Below are 26,805 nucleotides of genomic sequence, written 5' to 3'. Positions count from 1 at the left end.
AAAACGTCTGACAAACTTTTTATAATTAACCAGAAGATTCAAGAACAGTCATGAACACAAAACTAGCCCTCTTTTACTCAAAACGCTAGATGTTTATAGTACCCGAGAATAAAAACATTTCGCAATATACTTGCTGAGAACTTGCAACACATGATTGGTCGATTTTTGTGTTTTTTTCTCTTCCACCAAACAAATAAATGGGCATCTTCAATGCAAATGGTGATATTTTACAGATATATACATATAAATATGATTCACACTACAACGCTATTGCTAGAATCAACATCGTCGATCAGATGTTAAAACTACAAGTTACATGGACTAACAAAAGACAATTCCTAACCTACAAATTATAGATGAAAATACATAATCAAAGAGAAAAAAATATAACCAAGGAAAAAATCCCCCATCCCTGCCGAGCATCATAACACTAAAACTACATGGTTCTTTTCAACCGTATCTGCCTTCCCTATGTAAGATATCAGAAATCCGACTTCATGAGCTTTACTCGAGGTTTTATATTTACGTTGTCAAAGGGCTTTGCCTGCTCTACGTGTATGTAATCCCTTGTCTTAAGAACCTGCAAAAGAGTGAGTTAATACATAAGCAAATTGTATCCTTCAGGGAAACTCAGAAAGCAAAACTAAATAAAAACCCTCGTAAAAGTGATCTAAAAGTTCCGATTTGGAAACATTGCTTAAGAAATCAACTATCATCCTTCCCAAATACTCCACAGGTTGAGGTTCAGCATCCAGTTCCCCCATTCTCATTTTTAGGAGGGTAAGCAGAATTTATAATAGTACAAAGCTAATCATCAAAACTAGACTCTAGTCCTCATTCGTCATGACTGCATCACACTTTTGTCCTAGAAACCTTTCATCTTAAGCACACATGCATCATGCATGCTTGAATACGCACAGCCCCATACATGACCGCAAGTGCACATTAAAGACACGTCAAAATATACAAGATACATTAGTGCATGCAAGCAAAACCTATCGATTTTGGATAGCACATTGTATTTCTACTAAGGATAGGTGGTGTATGGAATCCCACATTGCTCGGGAATGACAAGTTCTTGCTCTTTATAATGGTTCCAATTGAGCTCCAATTGTAACATTGACTAGTCCTTTTTACAAATAGTATCAAAGCTTATCACAACTAGAAATGTGGGACTTAGGCTGTGCCACATACGACGGACTGGCCCACCGAGGACGTTGAGAATACAAAGAGGAGGGGGGGGGGGGGGGGGAGGGAGGGAGATTATGATACTCCATTCTGATAAGTGATAAGAGTAGGAGATGTATAAGATCCCACATTACTTGAGAATGAGAAATTCTTGCTCTTTATAACAGTTTCAACGAGGGAGGCTCCAATTGGATCATTAACTAATCCTTTTGAAATATAGGCCCAAATGTGCCTTGGGCCTCCCTTTGGGCCTCTCTGTTGATTAACAGTACACCATTGGTTTCTTCAAAAGTTCCCACATTCTGCATCAAAGGGATCCATTTCTCTTCACAATGATCATGGAAGCATTGACCAAAGTTCGGTGGTGGACTGGGAAGTTCTCACAAGTTTTTCAACGGGAAAAGGAATAAGGACGAGCTGCCAGTGTCTCATTTCCTATTTGAAGATGATACATTGATATTTTGTGAGTATAATCCATAACACTTCTCACATTAGCAACTTTGCTACCATATTGTGAGGGTATTTCGGGGTTGAAAGTCAATTTGGCCGAATTCGAGTTGGATTCCACCAATGATGTGGAATACATTGGGGTATTGGCTTGTATTCTAGGTTGTAGCGTAACGTCATTGCCTATGAAGTATTGGGATTTATCCAAATTCTAGGGGGACACCATACTAGGTAATTTTTTTTATTAGTTGTTGTACAAGGTAAAATCACTATGGGAAAATATCATTGAGCAAATAGGAAGGTGATTGGCGGGATGGGAGTGTCTTTGTTTGACTAGAGGGGATCGAATCACTTTGATTAGGAGCCTGGTTTCTAACTTGCCTACATATTTTCTGTCCCTCTTCCCAAGTCAGTGGGTATGGCCAAGCCTATAGCATTGAGAAGCTTCAGGAGGATTTTGTGGGGTGGAGTAGATGGTGAAGCCATATGTCATCCAGTTAGTAGGCCTACAATATGTGGATTTCTTCAGGCAGTTTGGAAGACAAAGCTAATAGTATTTAATTGAGCATTATTGGACAAATGGTTGTGGCGCTATGCAATGGAGATGCAGGATTTACACCAATCATTGGAGGAAAGTAACTATTGAAGTATGTAGGGTGGATGGCACTTTGATGGGGTCAATGGGGCATTCATAGTACAAATGCAAAAGCATATTTGCCAAGAATGGGGAGAATTCTCCTAATCAATTACATATGAGATGAGAGATGAGTCCAAAATCAGATTTTTCTACATGTGGTGTGAGGATCAAGCCCGCAAAGTAGTCTACTTAGAGCTCTTTAGAATCTCGTGTTGCATAGGGATGTGAATTGATGAGCTTTACCATGTTTCTAATGTATCCACAGTGGACCATTTCTGTTATCAGACTACTGAGGATTGAGAAGTGGATTTGGTCTCTTCGCTTCTCAGCCGTTGGATTGAGAGAGAAACTTGAGGCTGGAGTGGATTTACTCTAGAAGGAAAAAGTTTTGAGGTTAGACCTTTACTATTAAGTTCTTAGTCCGGCAGCTGAACACTCTCTTCCTTGGAAAAGCAAGTTGAGGAACAAATCCCCCTCTAAAATGGCTTTCTTTGTATGGACAACTTTAGAGAAGATTCTAAGCATGGATAACTTGAGGCAAATAGGAGTGATGAATTGGTGTTCTATAAGCAAGAAAAGCAGGAAACTTTCAATCATTGTTGCTTCATTTTATGTGCGATGAATTGGCTAGGGCCTTGCGGTCATCAGTTTTATGTGTGTTTGGGACTGAATGCTCCAACAGGTGGTGGAGTTAATAGCCGTGAGGGGAGGCAAGGCTGTAATTTGAGTAGATCTATGGAGGATTTAGATTTTATGGTTAGGTGTGTCAATCCTCCGTATTTTATAGTCAGGTGCTTCAATATATGCCACACCATTAAAATACTGACAGGGCAGCAAATTCTGTCCCTGCAATTCATCCTCATAAGGGGGGAAACCAAAATGAAACATTTTAGAAAACCCAAAACGTGACAAGGACCAACTTGAGATTTTGTTTTTTTTTTCCATCAGTAAACAAGATTTTATTGATCAAAAGAATAGGCAAAACCCAAGTATACGGGACATATACAAGAGCAACGCCTAGGCATTCTTAGTTTAGCGATACAAGGAATCCATGAAACGACCAGCCATGAAAATCAATAACAATCAACCAATGGAGTAAAGTATTGAAAAATAGACTTCTAAGCTCCTCCGTTGACTGCACTTGATCTTCAAAACTTCTTTCGTTCCTCTAGCTCCAAACCAACTTGAGATTTTTTTAGGGATGAAATGTATAATTTATGGAAAATGAAATGGAATTTCTCACCCAAATCTGTGTTTATTAATAAAAATTCGATTATCATCACACACCCACAACTTCATGCATGTACACATCTTTCGGACTTCCATTACCAAAACTTCTATCAATTAAGAGCAAGCATCCTCACATTCCACCATGAATATGATTCTTAACTGCTTAGTAATCTGCACCATCTACAATTTACATGGCATCACCTGAAGTACACTGCAGATCACCAAGAACACACAATATCATAATATTCTTTTCAAATGCTCAATATTGCTGGCCTTGTATCCTGGGAATACGATGAGATCAATGATCATATTGCCAGGTACTATAAAGGATTTCCTTTTTTTTAATCGGTAAAAGAAATAAGAAATCCTTCATGGTACCATTGGCATGAAGCCAAAACTTGATGGACTAACATTTGAGACAAATGACCAACCAAATGTTGCTCGGTTGGAGAGGCCATTTGAAGAGGATGAGGTTCATCTAGTGGTTAGAAGAATGACTAGAGACAAGGCACCAAGTACAGTCAGGTCACTATGGCACTCTTCAGTCTTGTTGGGATGTGATCAAGGAGGATGCTATAAGGGTATTCCAGGAACTATTCTTGTTTGGGAATTTTGAGAAAATCCTCAAAGCTACTTTAATTGCACTCATCCCCAAGACAATCAGGGCTTCAGATGTTAAGGATTATTATCGCCCTATTACCCGTGTGAATGAGGTGGTTTAAGATCATTTTGAAAGTCGTCATTAATAGGATGGGCGTAGTTATGGAGAAAACCATTTTGAAGACACAATGCTTTAGTTATAAGAGGCAGACATTTTAGATTCGGTGCTAATTGCCAACAAATGTTTGGATAGAAGAATTAAGTCAGGAGTACTACGTGTCTTGTGTAAATTAGATATGGAAAAGGTCTTATGATCATGTCAACTAGGAATTCCTAGTTACTTGCTTGGGAGGCATGGATTTGGGGAGAAACGACGTTTGTGGATTAGGCATTGTGTTTCCACAGTCCAGTTCTCGATATTAGTGAATGGTGATCAATTGGCTTCTTCAGAGTTTCCTAGGGATTGAAACAGGGTGATCCCTTCTCTCCTCTACTCTTCGCCATTGTCATGGGTGCTCTAGATAAAATGTTGTCTACTGTAACTGGGGGTGGTTTTTTCTCAGGTTTTTCAGTGGTGGATATCAACCAAGGCATAATTGATATTTCTCATTTATTGTTTGCAGACGATATGTTGGTATTTTGCAATGCGGATAGAGGCTCCATCCGATGTACAAGATGCTTTGGATTCACTCTAAGAAAAGTAAATTCTCTGTACATTCATTCTATAAGGTCATCACTGCTCAAGCTAACGATTGTTTTTCTTAGAGGAGCATTTGGATGACTAAGGAGTCTCTTAAAGTTGCCTTCTTCGTATGGACAGCCTCCTTGGGAAAGATTCTGACCACAGACGATCTAAGGAAATGCCAGATCATCATTATCGATTGGTGCCATATGTGCAAAAATAGTGGAGAAACAGTGGATCACTTGCTCCTTCATTGTAAGGTTGCTAGATCCCTATGGAATAATTTGGTCAACAGAGTTGGGCTAGCATGGGCTATGCCTGGGAAGGTCGAGATTCTATATCAAGCTCCTGAATGATCGAGATCACACTCTGAATCTTAAAAGATTCCTTTTCAATACATCATTCCTTTGGGCTATAGCAAAAGACATCAAGGAACTTAGTCTTCTGATTTCCTTGTATCTATATCTAGCCCTAATTTGGTACATTCTCTTGTACATGTCTTATGTAGTTAGGATTTGCCTATTTCTTATTAATAAAAATTTTTTTACTCGTTAAATAAAGGTTTCGCTAAAAGCTCTCCACTAAATCTCGGAAGAGAAGATGGCAAGATAAAATATAACTTCAATCAACCAGGAAAAGTTAACATACATACCAACGTCTCAAAAAACATCCTCGATGCTTCCTTACGAGTTTTACCAGCTAATAGATTGTCCATGGTGAGGGCCTTTCTTCCCTGTACAGCTTGCTTATCAAATGATGTCTGTAGATACTTGGCAACAGCCCTAAAAAATGGAGAAAAAACAGAACATCATTAAGTTGTTCAAGTTTGAGTCAATCAATATGGACTGATAAGAATTTTTATTCAAATCATTGCAAGACATCTAAGTATAAGAAATGAAGTCTATCAGATTAGTTGTGTTCATGATGAGATGAGTCCTACTTGACACACCGTCCACATCATGGACATGACAAACTAATTTGTAAGAAAAACTATAAAAATTTCAATTTTAAATTTTTTCAATATGACGTCATCAGTGTGGAGGTTGTGTCCTTGCAATAAGACACATCATGAAGTCAATCAGAATCTCGAAAACCTTAAACCAAATCATCAGCCTATATTTCCAAATAGTCAATCCAGGTTGGGGTAAAACATGGTAAAAACTAGAAACCCTGACTATTAAACAACTTGAGAGCAGTGTTATGATAAGCTGCCCTATCTATGGTGCCAGAAGTTCAAACAGGAGAAACAACATTGACCACCACCTAGCATCTCCACTCCAAAGCCTTTGCTAAACAAAAGAGAACAGTGTGTAATCAAAATATTGACCATGGTAGGTAAGCCTAAATATACAATTATGATCAGTTTGATAGCTAGGTCAGGCTCCCACTAAAAAACAAAAAAAAAACAAAACCTGTTGATACCATCCAAAATTCAGTGAAGTGACAGGCAAGTGAAAATGTCTCTAGCATCTTTCTTAGCAGGGAAAAATTTACTGCCCCGAGTATTAAGAAATAAAACTGAACAAAAGAGGCATACACACCGGGTGCGAGAAGACCATCCACTGTTCTCAACAAGACGAGTTTCTTCAGAACATGGCATACTTTCATCGTATTCTTCAGTTACCTCATTATCATCTACATTCAGGAATTCTGGGAGAAAGGCAAAATACTATATATTAGAGGAACCAAGGGCCACCAATTTAACATAGAATCAGTAAAAGATGTTTCTCTGAATTAAAACCGCAGCAAATTCCACTCCAAAATGAACAAGATTACCAACACTGTCACCCATAAGAGGCATATCTCATTAGCAATTCATTCATATCTCAAACCCACAGCAACAGAGAATGAAAAGCTAAAAGTGAAAGTAGCTCCTCTGTTTTCAGATTTTAGAGGTTGTGAAACTAGCACAGAAATAGTGTACACCGATCTCATGGGAAATTTGCAAGTATTCTGAAATCTTTATAGCTTATTTAGCTAAAACAACTTCATGAAGTAATTCACTTCACAAGGTCACACAACTAACGTCTAGGACACAATCAAATTTCTAAATTGAGCATCAATGACAAACAAAAGAAAGAAAAATTGAACCTGTGTCATTATCAACTGTGGCATCTTCAAAAACCTGCAACATAAGCCAAGGATTCTATTTAAATCATGCACAAGAAATATAAGAGAGAACTTCCAGACATTATAGTGAAAATCTATGACATATAATACAAAGCATAATTGTGGAGATGGTCATGTGCCTGAAAAATATAGACTACACCAAACAAATGCTCAATAAGGAAAAGAGTAACTTGCCAGCGAACCATATTTTATGCAACAACTTGTGAGTCTGTGCATTCACACGTACATGTATATAGATGTGCATGTCAGAGTAAACTGAAAGGAGTGAGTAAAACTATTAAAAAAAAAAAGGATGAAGACTACAACTTACCCTATGATCTTCAACACCAGGATGGTCAAGGGCAGGAATTTCTCCATCCATGATACTCTGTGGATCAGACTCCAGACAGTTTAGATTTTCTTTATCATTCAAAGAAGCATTACTCACATCCAATTGAAGCTCTACAGAATCCATAGAGTCTATTTTAATTTCTCCACTGCAAGTAAGAGGGTCTTTTTCCTCACAACCAAACTCGGCAGGCAGGACTACATCCTCATTCTTATTATGCTCTGTTTCCTCCAAAGTTTGGGTACCATTTTCAAAACCTAGGATATTGCATTCACTTGCAAGTGAAGCTTTATCACCATCTGCAGGTTTAAGACAATGTGACTGAACATCTGCTCCTATTCCAACATCACCTTGTATGATTTCAAGGGAATTAACTGCTTTCCCATTGCTTATATCCTCCATAGAAGCATCCCCCCCAACAGTTTGAGAATCCAATTTCTCATTAGGTGACATGCTTGATACATCCTTTGGCAGATAAGCAGATGGATCATTGGTTTTATCAACAAGAGTTGGCTGCACTGCCAAGTCAGCTGTCACATTGCAAATATCTCCAGAAACAGGATCAATTGAGGAATTTACCGCTTCAGCAACTTCGTCACTCCCTCTCTCAATTCCCATTTCAGTTATCTCCCCCAAGGGTTCATCTCGAGAACTTTTAAGCCCCAGTACATCAGAAACTGCCTTTATCTGACCTTGAGAATCAATATCACGAGATCCAAAGTCATAAAATTTGACCTGATGTGTCAGAGTGTGAATGGAAGTGTCAGCAGGTTGTGCTTCTAAATCACTTCTGACTCCCACAGGTCCAGTACTCTCATTCATTTCACTTTCTTCAGCAACCTTTGGCCCAACAGAAGACTCCATATCCTTTGCTACTTCTGAAGAAGCATTACCCTGATCATTTTCAGAAACCTTGGTTCTGCTCAGATCAAATGTCTCACTATGCAAAAATATCAATCCGGCAGACATACCTGAAAGAAACATAAAACCCCAGGTACCTAGTGAACTGATAGTTGAAGCAATTCCATAAACATATCTTCATTTGTTATTTAGAACTAGCATAATCAAGAAAACACCAAACTCAGAAAACAAATGAGTTGAAATATTGTGATACCAATACAGCACTACATGAACTCAGTGAACATGCATTCATACTTAAAAACTTAACCAAGCCTCATAACGTTGGGGTCACCTATGGATCCTCATCAACTAACAGGGTCGACTATGCATCTGTGTTCAGTGAAATTCATACAAGAAAACCAGAATACCCATTAATCAAAAGCAACCAGTGATATCCATCAGCGGCATGATCAACACGCAAAAGAGTGACTGGAACTCTCGTGGGTGGATATGCCCCCAGGTCCCTCTCGAGTTAAGAGCATCCGCACAAAAAGATGCTACTAAAAAAGGGACAGACAGACAAAAACAGCTAAAAATAAATGAATAATTAAGTCCAGATGAAAACAGGACACACACCTTTTAACACAAGAACTAAAACTATATTAAAAAATAATAATTCATGCAAACAGATTGAATCTTTAGCACTAGGAACTCACCAGTAAAAATGGGCTCACTAAATATTTTATCTTCCAAGAATTGTCTAAGAATAGTCGAGATCTCAGGAGGCGTGCAAGGAGCTTTCTTTCTAACACGACGTATGTCTTCAGTATTTGTCAACTGTTGACGAATAGTACTAAAGAAAAAAGCAGGAAATTCCTTTAGTAGTTTACTTAAAGAGACAAGATCGTAAGTAAGACTTTAATTACAGCATATTAAATCAGGCACGCTTCGTTCACTATTGAAACACTGGATTCGAACCATGGTTACTTAAATATGCAAGGAACAGCAACCACTAAACAGTTCCCACTAGCATGATATGGATGAAAAAATTATCCATGTGTTACTGCTACCAAACAAAGCATATTGAAATTACAGAAGACATAGAAAGATAGGCCAAAGAGCATAGCCATGGAATCAACTGTATTTCACAACAGTCCAAGATATTTCTCTTGGCAGGTAAGTTACATAAAACTTCCTTTGACCTCACCCCTTAGTGTATACTTACGGCAGAAGGAATTCCACTTGATCTGAAGCTAATTTAGGACAAACTAAGGATGGCGTTTTCCTTTTCAAGGACTGTTAAGGTGCTAGGTTATATCATTAGCATTTTTTTTTTTTTTTGGATAAGTAATATCATTAGCATTTTTCAGAAAGTGAGAGAACGATAGCAGTTCAGTGGGTGATGGAGGAGGGGAGAAGGCAAAACTTGACAAATTGGAGTGATAGATGTTGTGTAGGCACGGTCTCCGGGATTCCATGTCATCAAAAATATATGTTTCCATACATGAGCTCCCCACTGAATTCTGTTAACTGAGCAATAAAAGCCACATTCATAAAAAATAATAGAACAGAATTAACTTTTTCTTTCTTATTTTAATTATCTTCAAGGAAAGAGAATGGAGAACTAGAATCTAAGTAATATCATAAGAAACTGGAATAAGCATGTCAACTACAAATTAAGTGTCAGTATGTTCATGAGTGGAACCATAGTGGAATAGGAAATAGAACATACTCGCCATGCAACACCATCGTATCATCCATAAGTACTTTCCTCTTCAAGACAGTAGACCTGGGTGCAGACCTGGGATGTTTTGTGGATACTGTTTCAGGTACAGGTGGAGTAGGCTTCATTTTCAAAACCGAAGATCTTCTTCCTACTGAAGCAACAAATATTTCATTTGAGTCATAACCATGTTTTAACTGTCACAAGCCTTCCAAGCCAAATAGAATTCTAACTACCGTTCTTCGAGAAAGCAAGAGGCTAAAGACCCATCCACTCGTCCAACATTGATATTGAAATTATCCATCACAAACATGCATTAATGATAAGGAATTAAGAAAAAATCATCTGATACCTAAAATGGAAGACAACAAATCATCATCATCAGGAATCGACTCTGCAGTTCTCTTGGATCGAGTCATTCCAAAAGATTCAACTGAGTTTAAACTCTGCACCGTTAGAGTACTTTCTGTGAAACTACGCTTTTTTCCTGAGATGATTTTGATCCCAGCACCAGCTCCATCACTGCCAGGAAGTGCTTCTTTGTCTGGTGTAGACTCTACTAGAAAATCATTTGGTTTACCAGTGAGGCCCTCTGGTAGAGAGAGCATCTTTTCAGGTGCAGGAAAGTTAGAAGTCCCAGAACTATTTAAATTATTCAACCAACTCTCATCAAAGCCCGCATTGCCCAGTTGCTCATCTAACATCCTGGAACCTGCCTGAATTTCTCCATGTGAAGTAGGCTCTGAAATTTGATTTTGTTTTAACCCCACATCAGTAACATCATTTGGAAGGCGCTCGTCACCTAAAACCAAAGGGAAATTATTAATTGACAGGTACCAGCAGGTGGGTGCACACGCATTTTGGGGGAGCATGGGAGTGGGGGGGTGTGGTTTGATGTACGTGCTAACATACACTTTACACCACTAGCTCAGATTAGTTACACAATTAGTTCGTATGCAATAAGAACAGCCCAAAAACCAAAAAGAAATAAGATTAACTAATTAATTCTTGATGGTAAGTCAGTACAACCCCTAAATTAATACCTCCGAGAGATGACATGTTAGGTTCGCTTAGACGGGAATTGCATGCCTGAAGCACGTGGGATTGATTTGACAGTGTAACTTTGTGAGCAACAGGATTATAAGTCTCATTCTCTTTTGGTTCTTGACAAGCACGAGCTTCAACATTTACAACCTCAGGATGCTCCGGTGATTCCAATGTACAGACAGCATTTGGAACTGATGCTTTGTTATGGGAGCACAACACACCCACGTCATTATCAATTTCAACATCATTGAGAATTTCAGGTCTCGAGGATGCTTGATCATCCTCTAGATAGCCCTTTGACTCTAACGCACCAGTGCTACTTGAAAAAGTTCTACGAACAGGATCCTCAAAATCACAGGTGACATGAGAGCAACCAGGAGATGCAACGGTTTCATCCAACCTAGCGCCGGTAGATTTCAGATCTGTTTGATGGACAAAGGGTGTACTAGGTTCATTGTCTATAACAACTCCATTGTGGATATCTTCAGCCCTGTCCAGACCATTCAACATACCAATGGCCCCATCTGAACATTCTGATACCGGACAAATGGGTTTAGATTGATCGGCAGGATTCGAAGATGGTAAAGAATTTGATAGGCAATTATCTTCAGCCGTGCACTCCATACTCGATAGGGTGGGTGGCACAAATCCCTGTTGCTTAACATGTTTGATCTCCAGGTCACCCCGAATGCTTCCATTCTCCTCAACAGTATTAGGATTAAATTCATTGCATGAAGACAAATTCGCCGTATTATTATCCCCAGGATGATGATCTAACCTCTGGCCAGCATTTACGGTGCTCGCCCCTGCAACTAATCCTGTTAAATTGCGATCTTCTGACTCCATATGATCATCACAGGCCAAAGCCTCCTGAACATTGGACAAGTCTGGCTCTTCCAATAATCCAGGAGTGGATGGAGCCTGAGCATACTCAAGCATTTCAGTATCAGTGGCTAGACCTACAACCTGTTCAGAAAGGATGATTTTATATATCAAATAAAGGCCAATGAAAAAATACAGACAAAGAATAGCATCATATGACAATTTTCTGATTTGTTAGCAACCTGATTTCCACTTCCATTCACTGGCATGACTTCTGAAGCTTCAGTTATCCCCTCATGACTCACATCCTTTGACATAAGTGTCACTGATTGGATGGACATGTGCTGATCACCACTGCAACCAACAAAGAATAAGGTATGTCAGAAGTTCAGGGATCAGAATGATTTGAATCAAGCATCAGAGAACCCATACATAACAAAGATGACCTAAAAAGTTGACGGCCTCTTTTAAGTCTTTTAGAGAAGACGTGAAAATTAGGATCAAAATATATCAACATAAATAAAGAGGAAACAGGCAATGTGAATGTTAAAATTAACATAAAGGTGAACAACCCACATCTTTGCATGACACCCTTTTTTCTTTTAATTGGTATGTTCCCCACACCCACGAGAAGTGACTTTTTTTTCTTTATATATAACAAAGATGGCCTAAAAAGATGATGGCCTCTTTAAGCCCTTAAGAGAAGATGTGAAAATCATGGAGTAGAATATATCAACTTTAAGAAGAAACAGGCAATCTGAATTTTAAAATTAACATACAGGCGAACCACCCACATCTTTGCACGACACCCTTTTTTCTTTTGATTGGGATGTTCCCCACACACCCAAGCCCATGAGATGCGAAATTTTTTTATATACATATGATAAATTTTAATAGCAAGAAACAACAAATACATTATCGCAATACACAGTGTATGCTTCCAATACACCTAATGAGGAGGGAAACAGGTCAGCAAACTCTGGAATACCAAAATTGGGAAGACAAGGGTGGGCTGCCACCCAGCGGTAAAGAGAGGTAAAAATTAAAGCATGGTGTTTTTCCACTGTCTTGAGTTATCTTCAAAATTTTGATAATTTCTCTCTCCATAAGCACCTAGCAAATTGGGGTCCTTTTCCATAAGGTTTCCCTGTGAGGACTCTAAAACTGCCCTTTCCAGCATGCTAACAAATCTACCACCCTTCGGGGCATCACCATATTAGCCCATGTAGGTTAAGCAGATTGCCACAAAAAGGTGGCTACCACATAGTGAGGGATACACAACCACCATAACATCTCTTTCTCAAAATTTCTAAGGTAAAGGAGCTTCCCCAATTCAGTTATCCAAACAAAGAAAGCCACCCTTGAAGAAGTCTTAAGCTGCATTTGGATGTTGAGCTGAGTTCAGTTAGAGTTGAGATTAAAGTTAAAAGTTAAATAAAATATTGTTAGAATATTATTTTTTGATATTATTATTATTTTGGAATTTGAAAAAGTTGAATTGTTCATTATATTTTATGTTGGAATTTGGGAAAGTTGTAATGATTAGATCAGATGAGTTTGGAAACCAAACTGGCCTTAATCCTCCGAATGTTCTTCCAAGGAAAGAAGATGTTATCATAGGGTATTAACGCATTATAAACTGATTTAACATCAAACACACCTCACTTGGATATCCTCCAGAGTAGTCTGTCTACAACATCCAGTCTCTTTCTTAATGCAAACAGTTAAGCATAAAAGGATGTAAAGTGATCCACCTCCTAATATTGTGCCGTGCATGTAAACAGCATTTGCCATTGTATTTTAATTTAATTTTCTTTAATTTTCAGAGCCGATGGTATTTCTATGATTTTATGTTTTTCACATGGGCTACTTTTGATCCATTTTATCTTATTTTCGGTTTTCTTATCTTTTGAAATTTAATTTGTTTCTAACAAATGTGTAGTTTGGAATTAGTAGTCAAAGTTCCTAGAATCCAACTCTTACCACAATCAAACTTTCATCAAAATTTAAAAGTTTTAAGAATTAAACTTTGAATGCCTTCAATTCAATAGAAAATAGTATTATGAAAATTCAGCAGTAACTATGCTGTCAAGGTTTGTGTTAATCCGTCCTTTTACAATGTGTGATGCCACCTAGTCAAGTGGGATAAGATCTACAACCCAATTGCTGCAGGTGAATTGGGTATAAGAATTTTGCTCCTGTTCAATATGGCCCCATCACGAAAATGGTTCTCGCAGAACACCATTGAAAGGGAGGATTTGTGGCAATTGGCTGTGGGAACCAAATAAGGTAGCATGTGGGAATTATGGTGTTCAAATGAGGTCAGTCGGCCTTCTGGGATTGGGGTGTGGAAAAACATCAAGAGAAGGCGGGGGACTTCTTTCGCTTTATTAATTATGTGGTGTGTGATGGGTCTAAACCAGATCCTGAAATGATGTGTGGTGTGTGGGCCAATCTTTTTTTTTTCTTTTGATAGGTATGTGTGGACCAATCTTAGAAGACAACATACCCAGAACTGTTTCATTTATCTCATCATAAGGAGACTTCGGTTGCAGAACACTGGCAGATCACAGATAAATTGCTCCAATGGAATATTACTTTTATAAGACCAGCACATGATTGGGAGTAGGATGTATTCTCTTTATTCTTCCATTGTACTCGTTTAGGTGGAGCAGGACCGATGTTGATCAAATATGTTGGACTCCATCAAAGAGATGAAATTTTGAGGTAAAGTCCTATTTGAAAGTGCTCCTCCCTTCAATCGCCCCTTCTTTCCTAGGAAGTGTAATTGGAAAAACAATGCACCTACAAGAGTAGCTATCTTTGTTTGGATGGCTGCGTTTGGAAATATTTTAATGATGGATAACTTGAGAAAAAGACATTGTAGTATTGGAATTGTGCTGTATGTGCAAGCAAAATGGAAAAATATCGATCATCTTTTACTACACTGTGAGTTGGCAAGGGGCTTACGGGTTGCAATTTTTTACACCTTTTGGTCTGAGTGCTCCCTGTCGTGGCCACAAACTCAGAAGTTTGGAGGATGGCCCCTCTATGCTTGATGTGCTGCATTTGGAAAGAGAGTAATGCCTGAGCTTTTGAAAACTTTCGGAGGAAGGTGACGTAGCTATCGCCATATAGTTCAACAATCTCCATTCTCAGATTAAAGCTCACAACAGTCCCCAAGTTTCCAACCTATTAGATTTGACGGATTTGCTCTTTTTCACCTTCTTGCTGGTTGTGTGTATCTTTCGTATACTTTATGCACTTGGGTTATGCCCATTTGCACCTTCCAATACCATCTTTGGCTTCCAACGGCTTTATTTCCCATCAAACCATATGATTCTTAAAATAAAATGAGAAATGTTTGGTGCACAGAAATATCTAAAGAAAATAAAGTTCACAAACTGATGCAGTTTGTTGTGATACGTGATATTGTAAAATTCGTTTTACTTAAAAGATCTAACACATTACATCTAGCCACATTAGCTTATGAATTTTACTTACATTTTTTCTTTTTTATTGGCACCTTGTGTTCGAGATCAAATTCCCGACTAATTTTGAGGTGCACATGCCCTCGGCAACGAGTTTTCCGCAACTGCACCTCAGTTAATTCAAGGGGAAGTTCCCTAGGGGTGGCAATTTGGGTTCGTAGGTCATGTTCGTATGGCATCAAGTAATGGACCTCAACTGCATAGGTCAACCCAAACATGACCCATTAAGCTAAATGGGTCATATCTTCAAACCCTGATATAGCTCATTTAAATAACAGGTGACACGACACGGCCCGTTTTGACCAGTTTAATAATTAATTAAAAATGACACGACCCATTTCAACTCGTTTCAACCCGTTTTATATAAAGGGATAGAACTAACCCGCATAACCCATTTGACTTAATTAACATAATTTTACATAAAAGTTAAAATCTATATTTCTTAGTAACCACCACATCTCCAAAAAGAAACAATAAGACTACCTACTCAACAAAAAATATCAATATTTTTCAGATTTTAACCTATAATAAAACCAATATTACAAATCCTTTTTTTTTTTATATATAAGTAACCAATATTACAAATCCAACAATAACAAATATGAGCATATGTCCAAAATTACAATCCCAACAATAAAAACATAAGCATATTGAGAAAGACAAACATTTTTTTTTTATAACAGGGAAACCACCCCCACGACAGAGCCCTTAGGAATCACTCATGGAACCTAAACCCTTGAGGAGACTAGCACAGCAACCCACCGCCGTGGCCTCCCACTTAAATCGCAGTTTGATCGCAGGAGGAATCAAACCTATGACATGGACACATGCACACAAGTTCGCCCTTACCACTTGGGCTACCCATGGGTGGGTGAGAAATACAAATATTACAATCCAAAAATAATAAACATAAGCATATTGTAATAATATCAATGTTACAATCCCAAGCAAATTTTTTTTGGCAGAGACGGTAGAGAGGAAGAGGGGCAAAGAAAGGAGAAGCAGCAATGGCATCACGACAATGTGCAGAGGGATTGAGAAAATATTGTTTCTGAGGAGGCTAGCTTCAAACAACCATTTGTTTCTAATTATTTTTATTTTTTTATAAGTAAAAATATTATATATATATATATATATATATATATATATCAATAGGAGTAACTAAATACATTGGACGTATACAAGAAAACACCTAACCCATAATAGAGTGCCCCAAATGACCCAAAAGTGAAAACTACCCAAAATACACCAAACCCGAATTGGAATGGAACACACCTCCCCAACCCCAACCCCAACCCCAGCCCCTTGTTTCCTGTACAACTAATTCAAATCCCTCTACAAGACCGTCTTCACAATGCCCTCCCTTTAGTCTTCCCTCAACTTGAAATACCTCCCATAGAATCGTAGTTAATTGCCCATGATAAACGCTTTAACTCCCATCTTTTCTTGAAACTTGATTTGGTTTCAAGCACGTTGCTCGCTTCAATCACAGTGAATAGAGCTTTAATATGATCTTCATATGCATCATTTGAAATCCCCACGATTTGCTTAAACTCGTTAACTTGGTTAGGAACCCAATCCAATAGTGACCCCGCTATATCGTTTAACAAAGGAAGAGAGAGAAACCAAGGGAACAACATTATCCCCAGACACAGTACCCAACTGCACTCCTGACTCTAAACCTTCCTCCACACGAGGCACCAACGACAAACTTTCCTTCCCACCATATGGTTGCTCGACAACAATATGGTTGTTGTCCATTGTTTTTGTCACCATTACAGGTTCTTCCCCTCCATCAACATTGTTTGTATGTACTCCACTCCCCAATGATACTTTTCGTGCCACTTTGTCAAACCCTACTACTCCCTGAGGAGACACGGAACAGGTAGGGGAAACACAACTTTCTGTAGAAGAGGCCCGACTGTTTCTTCCAAAGTATTCAAGACCCTGGATGTACCCCCATCTTCAACTAAAAATGAACCCTAGACAGAAGTACCAACCCCATCTGCAACTGGAGCCTGAGGCCCTATTGCTCCCTCAGGAGGCATAGTGACACTGGCATGAACAAAGATGCCAGCGTCCAACAACCCTATTTGTGACGGCATTGAAACCTTTGTCGGCACACTTGTGGCCTTCAAACTCGAAGGATCTACCCCCCGCCCTCCCTCATCCAATCTTGACCCACCACCAAAACCCATGACTAGGTCCAGCCCTTTATCTACTTTAATTATCAGATCTATCACATACTCAATAACCCTCTTCACTCGAGCTTTAAAATCCCACAAGACCCCCCACTTCTCACAATGTCACCTGACAGCCTTTGTCTCCTACAAGTGGCTTCCCCTTTACTTCTGCCGCTGAGCTGATCTCGGCTGGACTACCCATCATTGACCTCAACACCGCAATGTACGAAGCAACTTTAACTAAGGAAGACGTTCCCACTGTTTTTCCATCAACAAACCCCCCATTGTTTGCATGCTTTAAAAAAGTGGCTTTGGACCTAGTAACACTACGAATGGACTGCATAAAGCCTCTCCTTTCCTTCCGGAATCACCAACAAACCGTTCCTCCTTCCATTTCGAAATTCTAAGAGTTGCAGAAAGCTGCCCCTTGCATTAACATGATGTTGAATTATAAAAACTCCATTACCCATCCTTAACTCTCTAAAGAAACCTTCATGACAGTTAAGTTCTAAACAATCCTCAATCCCCTTAGCCACCCATGAAGCTACCATCCCACCTAAACACATGAACTTAGCTATCCGTTTGCTACGTTCAAAGATACGAAAAGTATTACCTCCCTCTTTCATAAAAACGGAAGTTTTTTATTCCACTTTCAACCACCTCTCACCTTCCAACTGAGACAAATCCCCATCATGCATTGTCATCCTCAGATCCCAAAGCCCAAAGCAAAGATATCCTACTACTCCATCTTCATCCTCTTAAGGGCTACAGATCAAACAGCAAAAAAAACCCACTTCAAATCTACGAAGCCCAAGGATGAAACAAACCAGCAAGACCAATCGGTGTCCCCAGAAAGCACCATCGTCATTTTTTGTACGGAAAAACGATGAATCTGGGCAGTTTTCCAACATCACTTTCTGTTTCGACCGTCGCCGAAGAAGTTCCCGGCACCGGAGTACTGCCAAGAGGATCGCCAGTCACCGTCGACTCTTTCTATGTCGACAACACGGCCGTCAGAGCGGGCGGTGGTATGGCCGTGAGTGACGCCTCCGAGAAATGCAAAAAGGATATGGGAAAAATCAAGGTCACCAGAAAGATGACAACCCCAAACAACCTACAGCGGCATCGCCAAGGCCCGTCAGCCCTGTCTGTGTAGGCGGTGTAGAGACACTCGCCAATGTAAGGGTGACGGCACAAACCTTAGGGCTCTGTCTCTATCTCACCCCGTAGCAAGAGTATTTTGTTTCTAATTCTATATATAAAAGAGAGAAAACAAAGGTAAATACAAAGGTTAAAGAAATCCCAAGAGAATAGATAGATACTCTCTTCTTTCCTTACTACACTAGGGGGAGGAATCAAAGAAGGAGCCTGTCAAGAAGTAATTCGATCCTAAGACAGAAAGAAAAGCCTAGATCTCTGAGACAAACAACAAAGAGAGTCTAACCCTTGAGACAGACAATGAAGAGATAGACAGACACTAAGATGACTACAGAGACACACACAAACAGAGAGAGAGAGAGAGAGAGAGAGAGAAGGACAGAGAGCTTAACCCTTGAGATAGTCAACTAGAGACAGACGGTGGTCGACATACAGAGGGAGACCGAGACTTGAAATGCCAAATGGCAGACAAAGGGAGGTTGAGACTTGAGAGAGTGAGAAAAAGAGGGGGACAAACTTTTTTTTTTTTATAAGTATAAATATTATATATATATATCCAAATGAGTAACCAAGTACACCGAACGTATACAAGAAAACACCTAACCCATTAGAGAGCCCCTAATGACCCAAAAAAGCTCGTGAAAAACAACCCAAAATACACTATGCCCGAATTGGAAAGCACACCTCCCTTACCCCAACCCCTTGTTTCCCGTAGAACTAACACCCAACCCCAGCCCATTGTGTTTCCCATCTTCACAATGCCCTCCCTTTAGACTTCCCTCTACTTAAGCTACCACCCTTAGCGTCGTAGTTGATTGCCAAAGAAAATCGCAGTGATTAGTTTTTTAAACTAGTCTTCACATCCTCCATGTGAAATCCCCACAAAATGCTAAGTCTCGTTAACTTTCGGCAAAATCTAATCCACTATTAGAGGAAGAGAGACTAGGGGAGTAACATTATCCCCAAACACATTATCCAACCGCATTTCCAATTCTAGACTTTCCTCCACACAAGGCACCAACGACAAGTCTCGTACCTCCTCGGCAACTCCACTGGTTCTTTCCAATGGTATCAAGATCCCCATTGGAGCTTCTAGGGTGACAAGAAGTCCCTCCAAATCTGGAAACCCTTTATATGCAACTTCAGCGGATCCTACATCTACTTCAAAACTCGGCAGTACACCATTTTCCTTCAACTCCGACGTAGAACCCACTTCAAATAGCCTAGAGAGGGAGACAAGCTTGAGAGAGAGGAAGACCAAGAGAGGCACCGGATGGTGAATTGAGGGAGACCGAGACTTGAGAAAGTGAGACAGAGACAGAGGGAGACAAAGACAAAGAGAGGGTTACCAAGAGAGAGACTGGACTGCATACAAAGGGAGACCGAGAGAAATAGCATCACAATGGACAAAGGGAGACCATCGACCAAGAGAGGTGGGGGATCGGGGGTACTGGCGCGAGAGAATGAGAGAGAGTGATAAGTTAGGGTTTTTTAGTTTTTAGGGTCAACAGGGTATAATTGTAATTTTGAAATAAAATTTAAACAGATTATTACGAGTTGATTTTGGGTGAAGCAGATTGACTCGTTATTGCCTTTTTATTAATCGTGTCTTAACGGGCTAACCCGTTTTGGCCCAAACCCATTTATATCAAATGCAAACCCGCTAATTTTGTGTTTTGTTCATATTGAGTTCACGAATCATGTCACATATTGTCACCCCTAAAGTTCTCCAGTTTGATGGCTCTTGAAAATTGTTTGCCCCCAAAAGGATACGAACCGTAAACCTCGAGGGAGCATACCACCAGACCAAGTCCTTTACAACTTGAGCCAACCCTTACGGGTTGTGAATTTTACTTTTGTAAGATCTCCTAAGACTTCTCAAATAAAAACCCTAAATCACCCTTGCATTAACAATCTCCAAAATTCCATAAAAGCCCAGATTGCTACTCCCAGATCACTGTTCACAGCCCTGGAAACACAGCCAAAACTTAATTTCTGCTATTTGCTTCTTCTCCAAACCTTCAAATTTCCCTAGTTATCTTAAGACACCCCAAATCCACTAAACTTTTACAAGCCCTTCTTCACCATGAAACTCTAACCCTAGCCGTTCAAAGTCTTAACGCACCAGCTATCAAGGAAATCCAGCAAACTAACCTGCCACTTAAATCCTATTTCCCAGCCACCTTAGGGCCATCGAATTTCAATCTTTTCTAGGTGAACATGATCCATAGAGACTAGATCACCTTTCACATACTTTAGGCCTTCAAAACCACAAAATTATTGACTTATAGATTATACAAAATTTTTATCCCACTCTTACCACAAAATTCTGATAAAATGAAGTTTCAGTGCATCCAAGAAAACATATATGATAACCAATCACACAAGCATGCATAAGTTCATGACCAAAATAAGCCAAAACATAAACTATTTTGCAAGCAGTAAGATCACTGTTTATGACAACCAGGAAATTAATATCTACTGTTTTGTGCAATGCACAACCATGTTGAACCATCCACAGAAGTTAAGATGCTTTTTCTGTTTTTTTTTTTTTCTTTTCCTTTTGCTACATAGAACCAAACAAAAAAATAAAATAACAGATAGCAAGTAACAGTAAGGGCACAGATAAAGAACACAGCACACATAAAATCCTAAACAAGTCAAAGGCAGAATTTAAAATGCACAGAAAATCTTAAAAAGAGAAATGGCAATCAGCTCCACACTATCATCCGATAAAAAAATAAAAGTGCAATGCAGTTTAAAACACCTGCCTCTGCAATCTAGAAATGAGTAGAAGAAGCAATTGCATAAGCAAATATGCAATATAGAAAGGTGTGCATACATAAAGCGCAACTGCCTTGAAGCTAAACCTTGATTAAGAAGATATTAAACGATTATTCAATACAGATATAAAAAACTTACTCTGAACCTCCATCATGTCTTGGAGCTACAACATTGCTTAAGAGCAGCTCCTGTTTGTCAAAGATTTTTAAGAAAAAAGATAGAAAAAATTTAGTAAGTAACAAAAAAGGACGAGAACTAGGTTAATCAATACATGCATAGACCAAAAATAGCATAAGGAAAGGCTCATATGGCACTTAAAATTGTAATAATAACAGGGGCTCCCAGAGAAATAATAAAACGGTAATCATAGAAATTTGGGTATGATTACATCAGAATTACCTCATCAAGGTCTAACCCAATCTGGGAAGTGTCACCATCACCAAACCTCTCTAAAAAAAAGCCACATGCCACAATTATTTTTTATTTGTGCATACATAATTGAAAGGCATACCATCATACGATGACATACAATAAAACAAAAGTACTAACCATCCAATCCAAACTGTGATGTCGAGTAGATCACACCCTCCATGGTATCTTGGAGTGTAATCTGCTCCTTTGTACTCACGTGATGATCAACATAATTACTGCAAGAAAGTTGAATGGTTATTATACATGGATAAAAAAATCTTCCACTTGAACATCAATAAAGGAATCATCATCCAAATGCCAAAGCATGATACTACACAAATTCAACCACATATTTGACTGCAGGCATCTATAATTTCTGCTGATAACAAAATCAACCAGAGCAGATCATGAAGCCACTTTAAACATTTTCTTTCTTGATAAACTTTTTCTTTATATCCATGGGTGTCCGGGACCAGCTTGCGCGCACCTCAACTAATCCCACTGGGCTCTAAAGTTAACGGTCAGGTAGACCTTCAATGGCCTTGAGGGGAATCGAGCTGGTAACCATTGGGGGGCAAACAAAAAAGAACGCTAAATGAACAATGGTCCTTTAAACAGAAAACTAAAACAAAACCACTCTTGTGCCTCAAGAACCATCGAAAGATACACACAATCTAGAAAATTTGTACATGAAAAGTATATCCATAACCTGCAATAAAGTGCAGCTTTAACTTAAGAAAAGCCGAAATATCTGGAACTAACCCCTGAAAATTTTCATTATCTGGCAACTCAAAATCATCAAGATCAAAAGTCTCCGGCAACGTGATAGAATGGTATGGTGCAGTAGACTCTTCAGGTGGTAAATCAACAGCAGTGGAGCGAAAAGCTTGCTTTATCTTAAGCAAAGCCTCACTGCAATCATCGAACAGATAATTAACCTTTCTAGAATATATTCTCACCACACCAAGCAGTAGATGGCTGGACAACCGGAGCGCAATTGGGACGTCGGGAAAAAGAATTGAATCTGCTCAAAGAACATAAACACGGAAATCAGGCAAGTTAAAAAAAAGAATTCATTACCAAAAGCAGGGACAACCAAAAAAGGCAACAAGATATTATTTATGATACTGTGTTATTTAGTTTCTTCAAAATAGGATATTCACCATCAAAACAGGGGTATTAAATAACTCAGCAAATGCAAACACACAGTTCAGACCAGCGCAAGGCAAAGAAATTCAGTGACATATTCAATTGGTACAGCTACAACACAATTTGTTATTAGCCATTCTCCGTGTACTTGGGCTATGCCTATCAAGTTCATCACTAAATTTTTTGTTTACCGATCCAAAAAGATATATTATTAGCCGTTCGATTAACATGGAAATTCGCCAACAAATTTACCCATAAACATTCACCAACAAAATCAGAAGAAGAGAAGATTTCTGCCATGAAATCTCACAGTAAACAGATGTCTCCAAAGTCTCCAAAGAATGAAATCCTCTGCAAAAGTTATTGAGAGAAAGAGTCCCCCACAACCTTCATACCAGACCAACAAGAACATTCTCAAGGAGGTGGTCATCCAACCTCAGAATATAAAAGGGTCCAATCCAAGGAACCTCCCCCCCTAAAGCTCCAAGAAGATGAGCGCATGTATCACATAGGAACTGGAAAATCATAAAATTACCAAACAGTCCAATACTAATGAGTGATGAAAGCACATTACAAATTCATTAACAAGTGTAGACCAGCTGGGCAATAGCTACAGTAGAAAATTGATTCCCAATCCCATGTCATTCAAGCCCATAATTATGTTTTCTAGCTCAAACCAAGCTTTCAATGTCTTAAAATGTTTCCACTAATACTTACAAAAAAAAATATGTTTCCACTAACTGATCTACAACTAGACATGTCACATGGAACTAATCTTGGAAGCATGTGATTGTAGGTGGGTGAACACCACTACACAACATAAGAGATTTTTCACTTTTTTTTATGTAAATGGGCACTCTATCCACTGGGCTACAGGTGCATCTAATAATGTTTTTACAAAAATTGGGCCAATTTAACAATCAAAATCAAAGCACTTTATAAATCATATAACCAAATTAAGAATATCATTTTCAATACATAACCAAATGGGTCAAGGATTGCTGCAACTACAGCTACAAAGCTATCAGGATCAAGATGCTATTTCAAATAACCAATGTTCTAATTTCGCTAAGCAAATTAACTAACATAGAGCAACTCTATATAAATTCGTATATCTAACAACTTTTCTGAAAACTGTCCGGTCACAATGCTTGGAGCATAAGTATATGCACAACGGTAAGCAAACAATATGTGGCCAGACAGGAAACATTTGTTCATGATGCAGGTGCCAGAGCAATAATTTTTTTATGATGGGCGAACCACCCCACAGCAAAGCCCTCAAGACTCACCCATGGAACTTAAACCCCGGCGAGACTAGCACAACAACCCACCGCCATGACCTCCCACTTAAATCGCAGTTTAATCCCAGGGGAAATCAAACCTATGAAATGGGGCACATGCACAAAAGTCTTTTACAATAATACCAATGGTTCTAACTGAATGGTATCCTCGTCCTCAGTAAATGAGGGGTGGAGGATACTATCACTGGGTTCAACCTCATGCAGCTGCATGAGCTACCTATCAAAAGAATCTGGCTTTACGCCAATGGCAATTAGATGATGCCGGTCATGGGGGAGAGGCAGAGAGTAGTGTGTTTGGTGGGGATGGAAGTGTTGATGGTGGGATGGGATTGCAACAGGAAAATTATGCAAAGTTTCTTCACTTCCTCGTATTAGAATCATTTCAGGTAAGCTTAATAAAGTTATTTAAAAAAAAAAAGGTTTTGATTTTGCCAATGATAATTGATTATCAGTAATTTAAAACGAAAGAAAACTAACTTCAGAAACTTTTACAAACTTGGTATAGAAAAGATTAACATTAGAAGATATAAGACAATAAATCTACAGTGGCAGACCTCTGTTTTCTTTTTCTTTCTTTTTTGTGCAAATTAGGATATGTATTAGTTGCAAGGCATTAGTTTACCAGTAATTAACTAATGATGTTTTGAGAGCTTTGCATAGTCACAGATTAATGATAAGTGAAAAAGAAATGTATGGCTTACAGGCACTCAATCAAGTACCAGGCTACTAATATGAATTTTTAATTAGCTTGATTATGAATCAAATCTTGATTTGCTTCTCTACATACGAACAACTACTACTTATTGTACCAGCTACTGGACGGCATTCATTAATGATTCAAATACTGACCACTATAAGGCAGTCGGAGAAAATGGGAAAAGAAAACAAACAGTGAAACAATTCTAAAAGTTTTACATTTCGGTGCCCACACAAACAAGGAGAAAACCCACTTCACTCGGCCTAGCATACCCCCGTCATTTGGCCTAACTGAGAAAAGTTTTATACCCCTTCAGAAAAACCAAAGCAACATAACACCACAAAGCTTTTTTCCTTCACCACCTATATATTTTTTTAAAAAAAATAATTCCATCTATTTAAGGCAACTTCTCCACTACTTGAAAAAATAAATAAATAAATCTCAACCTTTAATTTATTTTCTCTTACTATCCTTCCTCGGCAACTAAAGATCACGTAATCAAAGGAACATAAAGCGAGGAATTAAAACTTACCTACGGAGACACCAATATCTGTATCGGCAACCTGATTCTTCCGTAGCTTCCGCTCCAAATGCGCTGCTATCCATATCGTCCCTAGTGGCCCTTTCTTGGCCAATATAAACTGAGAATAAAACATTTCCTATAATATCTTCACCTCACTTCGCCACTGAAGCCCTAGATTTCATGCAATCAAATTTTTTAAAATTCAGCTTCAAAAACCCAAAATTTACACTTCAAACCAAAATCAAAAACCCAACTTCCACAACATACAACAAAGCCCAGCGGCAATTTAGCTTCTAAACCATGTTGTTCACCGTCCAGGACGCCAAAAGCAAACAAAAAACCTCTAAATCCATCAATTTACATATTTTAGACCGCAAACCCTAGATTATAAAAGATAACCAATTCCTCCGAATTTTACTTCAAAAACCCAGATTTCCAATTGTATTCCAACCCTGAATTGCTCGAGTTGAGAAAAAAAAAAACCCCGGATTCGCAGAAAACACGAAAGCCCTAATCACACCAGAGCTACTACCACGCCATTTCCAGAATCCAAACCTTCAAATTTACAGGACAAGGCTTCATTCACGCTAAATATACCGAATTGACCAAACCCCTTTGGAATTTAAGAGGTTGAGAATCGAAGCTTTGAAGAGAGAGAACAGAGGTGGTGACAAAGTGAAGAGCATAAATTCGCAGCAGCAGTAACAGCAGCTAAATCAGAAAAACCTAGGAGAGTTCAAGCGAAGGTGTTTCGGGTGAGCGCAAGAGAAGAGCAAGCATGGGGTGGAATTTAGCTGAAAAGGGACTGAGTCACTGAGTAAGGGATCGGACGAGTTGACGCGTTTGGGAGAATTGGGAGAAAATTTTGAGAGAAGCGCCCTTTGCCTGAGATTTCAAAGATTTTCGAACGTGGTAAATGTTAGAATGTAATTAAGGTGCATGCGTGCTTGTATGGTTGCTTAGTGGCAAATTTCCGTTGGAGAAGGCTGTGGTCAAAGTCAGCGATTGCATGGCCGTGGACTGCTGAGGTTTTCGTTTCTGATTGGTGAATAGTATTCTGGGGTTGTTCGTGCATCTACTGCAAGATGGGCTCAAATAGCATTGACGTTAATTTGGTCAAATTCATCTTTAAATTTAACTAAAAAAAAAGCTACTCAGCCTCCGGTTTGCCTAACGCACGCCACACTCCTTCCACGTCACAGTTTATTATCAAAATAAACCGGGTTGCCCTTTATTCTGCTCCCTACGCACTCTCTTCTCCATCACCTCTCAATCTGACGCCCTCACCTTAGACTCTTCTCCTTCTTCTTCATCTCCCCTAAATGCAGCTACCCTCTACCATTACTGTGAGACTCTTCTCTCTCACCCATCGCCCTTCACGTCTCTCTCCCTTGAACGAAGACTCATTTCTCTCACCCCCTCCAATTCCAAACC

General features: G+C 39.0%; 1 protein-coding gene across 2 annotated transcripts; it reads right to left on the bottom strand.

The window, feature by feature from the left end:
* Positions 1-206: 206 nt before the first annotated feature.
* LOC122314861 (sister chromatid cohesion 1 protein 4-like) lies at positions 207-26,298 on the bottom strand. 2 transcript variants are annotated; one of them, XM_043130490.1, is made up of 16 exons: positions 25,381-26,298; positions 22,464-22,725; positions 21,840-21,937; positions 21,690-21,739; positions 21,429-21,478; positions 14,645-14,737; positions 11,917-12,028; positions 10,849-11,818; positions 10,158-10,607; positions 9,815-9,959; positions 8,799-8,935; positions 7,225-8,213; positions 6,876-6,909; positions 6,326-6,434; positions 5,437-5,566; positions 207-580 (listed from the first exon to the last, which is right to left on the bottom strand). In XM_043130490.1, the coding sequence occupies exons 1-16, from the start codon at positions 25,502-25,504 to the stop codon at positions 482-484; spliced, it is 3,852 nt and encodes a 1,283-aa protein (XP_042986424.1). In that variant the 5' UTR covers positions 25,505-26,298; the 3' UTR covers positions 207-481. The 2 variants fall into 2 exon arrangements, with proteins under 2 accessions (XP_042986424.1, XP_042986425.1); XM_043130491.1 differs by lacking the exon at positions 14,645-14,737.
* Positions 26,299-26,805: the final 507 nt, after the last annotated feature.

Source organism: Carya illinoinensis, chromosome 7 (assembly GCF_018687715.1).
Source record: "Carya illinoinensis cultivar Pawnee chromosome 7, C.illinoinensisPawnee_v1, whole genome shotgun sequence".
Taxonomy (NCBI): Eukaryota; Viridiplantae; Streptophyta; class Magnoliopsida; order Fagales; family Juglandaceae; genus Carya; species Carya illinoinensis.
Note: the sequence above shows the minus strand (reverse complement) of the source record. Positions and strands in the feature narration are given on the sequence as shown.

Excerpts from the sequence above, each read along its gene's own strand:
- LOC122314861 (XM_043130490.1), bottom strand. The coding sequence starts at position 25,504 with ATGTTTTATTCTCAGTTTATATTGGCCAAGAAAGGGCCACTAGGGACG. Across the intron at positions 21,479-21,689 it reads TTGGGTTAGACCTTGATGAG|GAGCTGCTCTTAAGCAATGT; the intron begins GTAATTCTGATG and ends TTTGACAAACAG. Across the intron at positions 6,910-7,224 it reads CTGGTGTTGAAGATCATAGG|GTTTTTGAAGATGCCACAGT; the intron begins GTAAGTTGTAGT and ends CTTATGTTGCAG.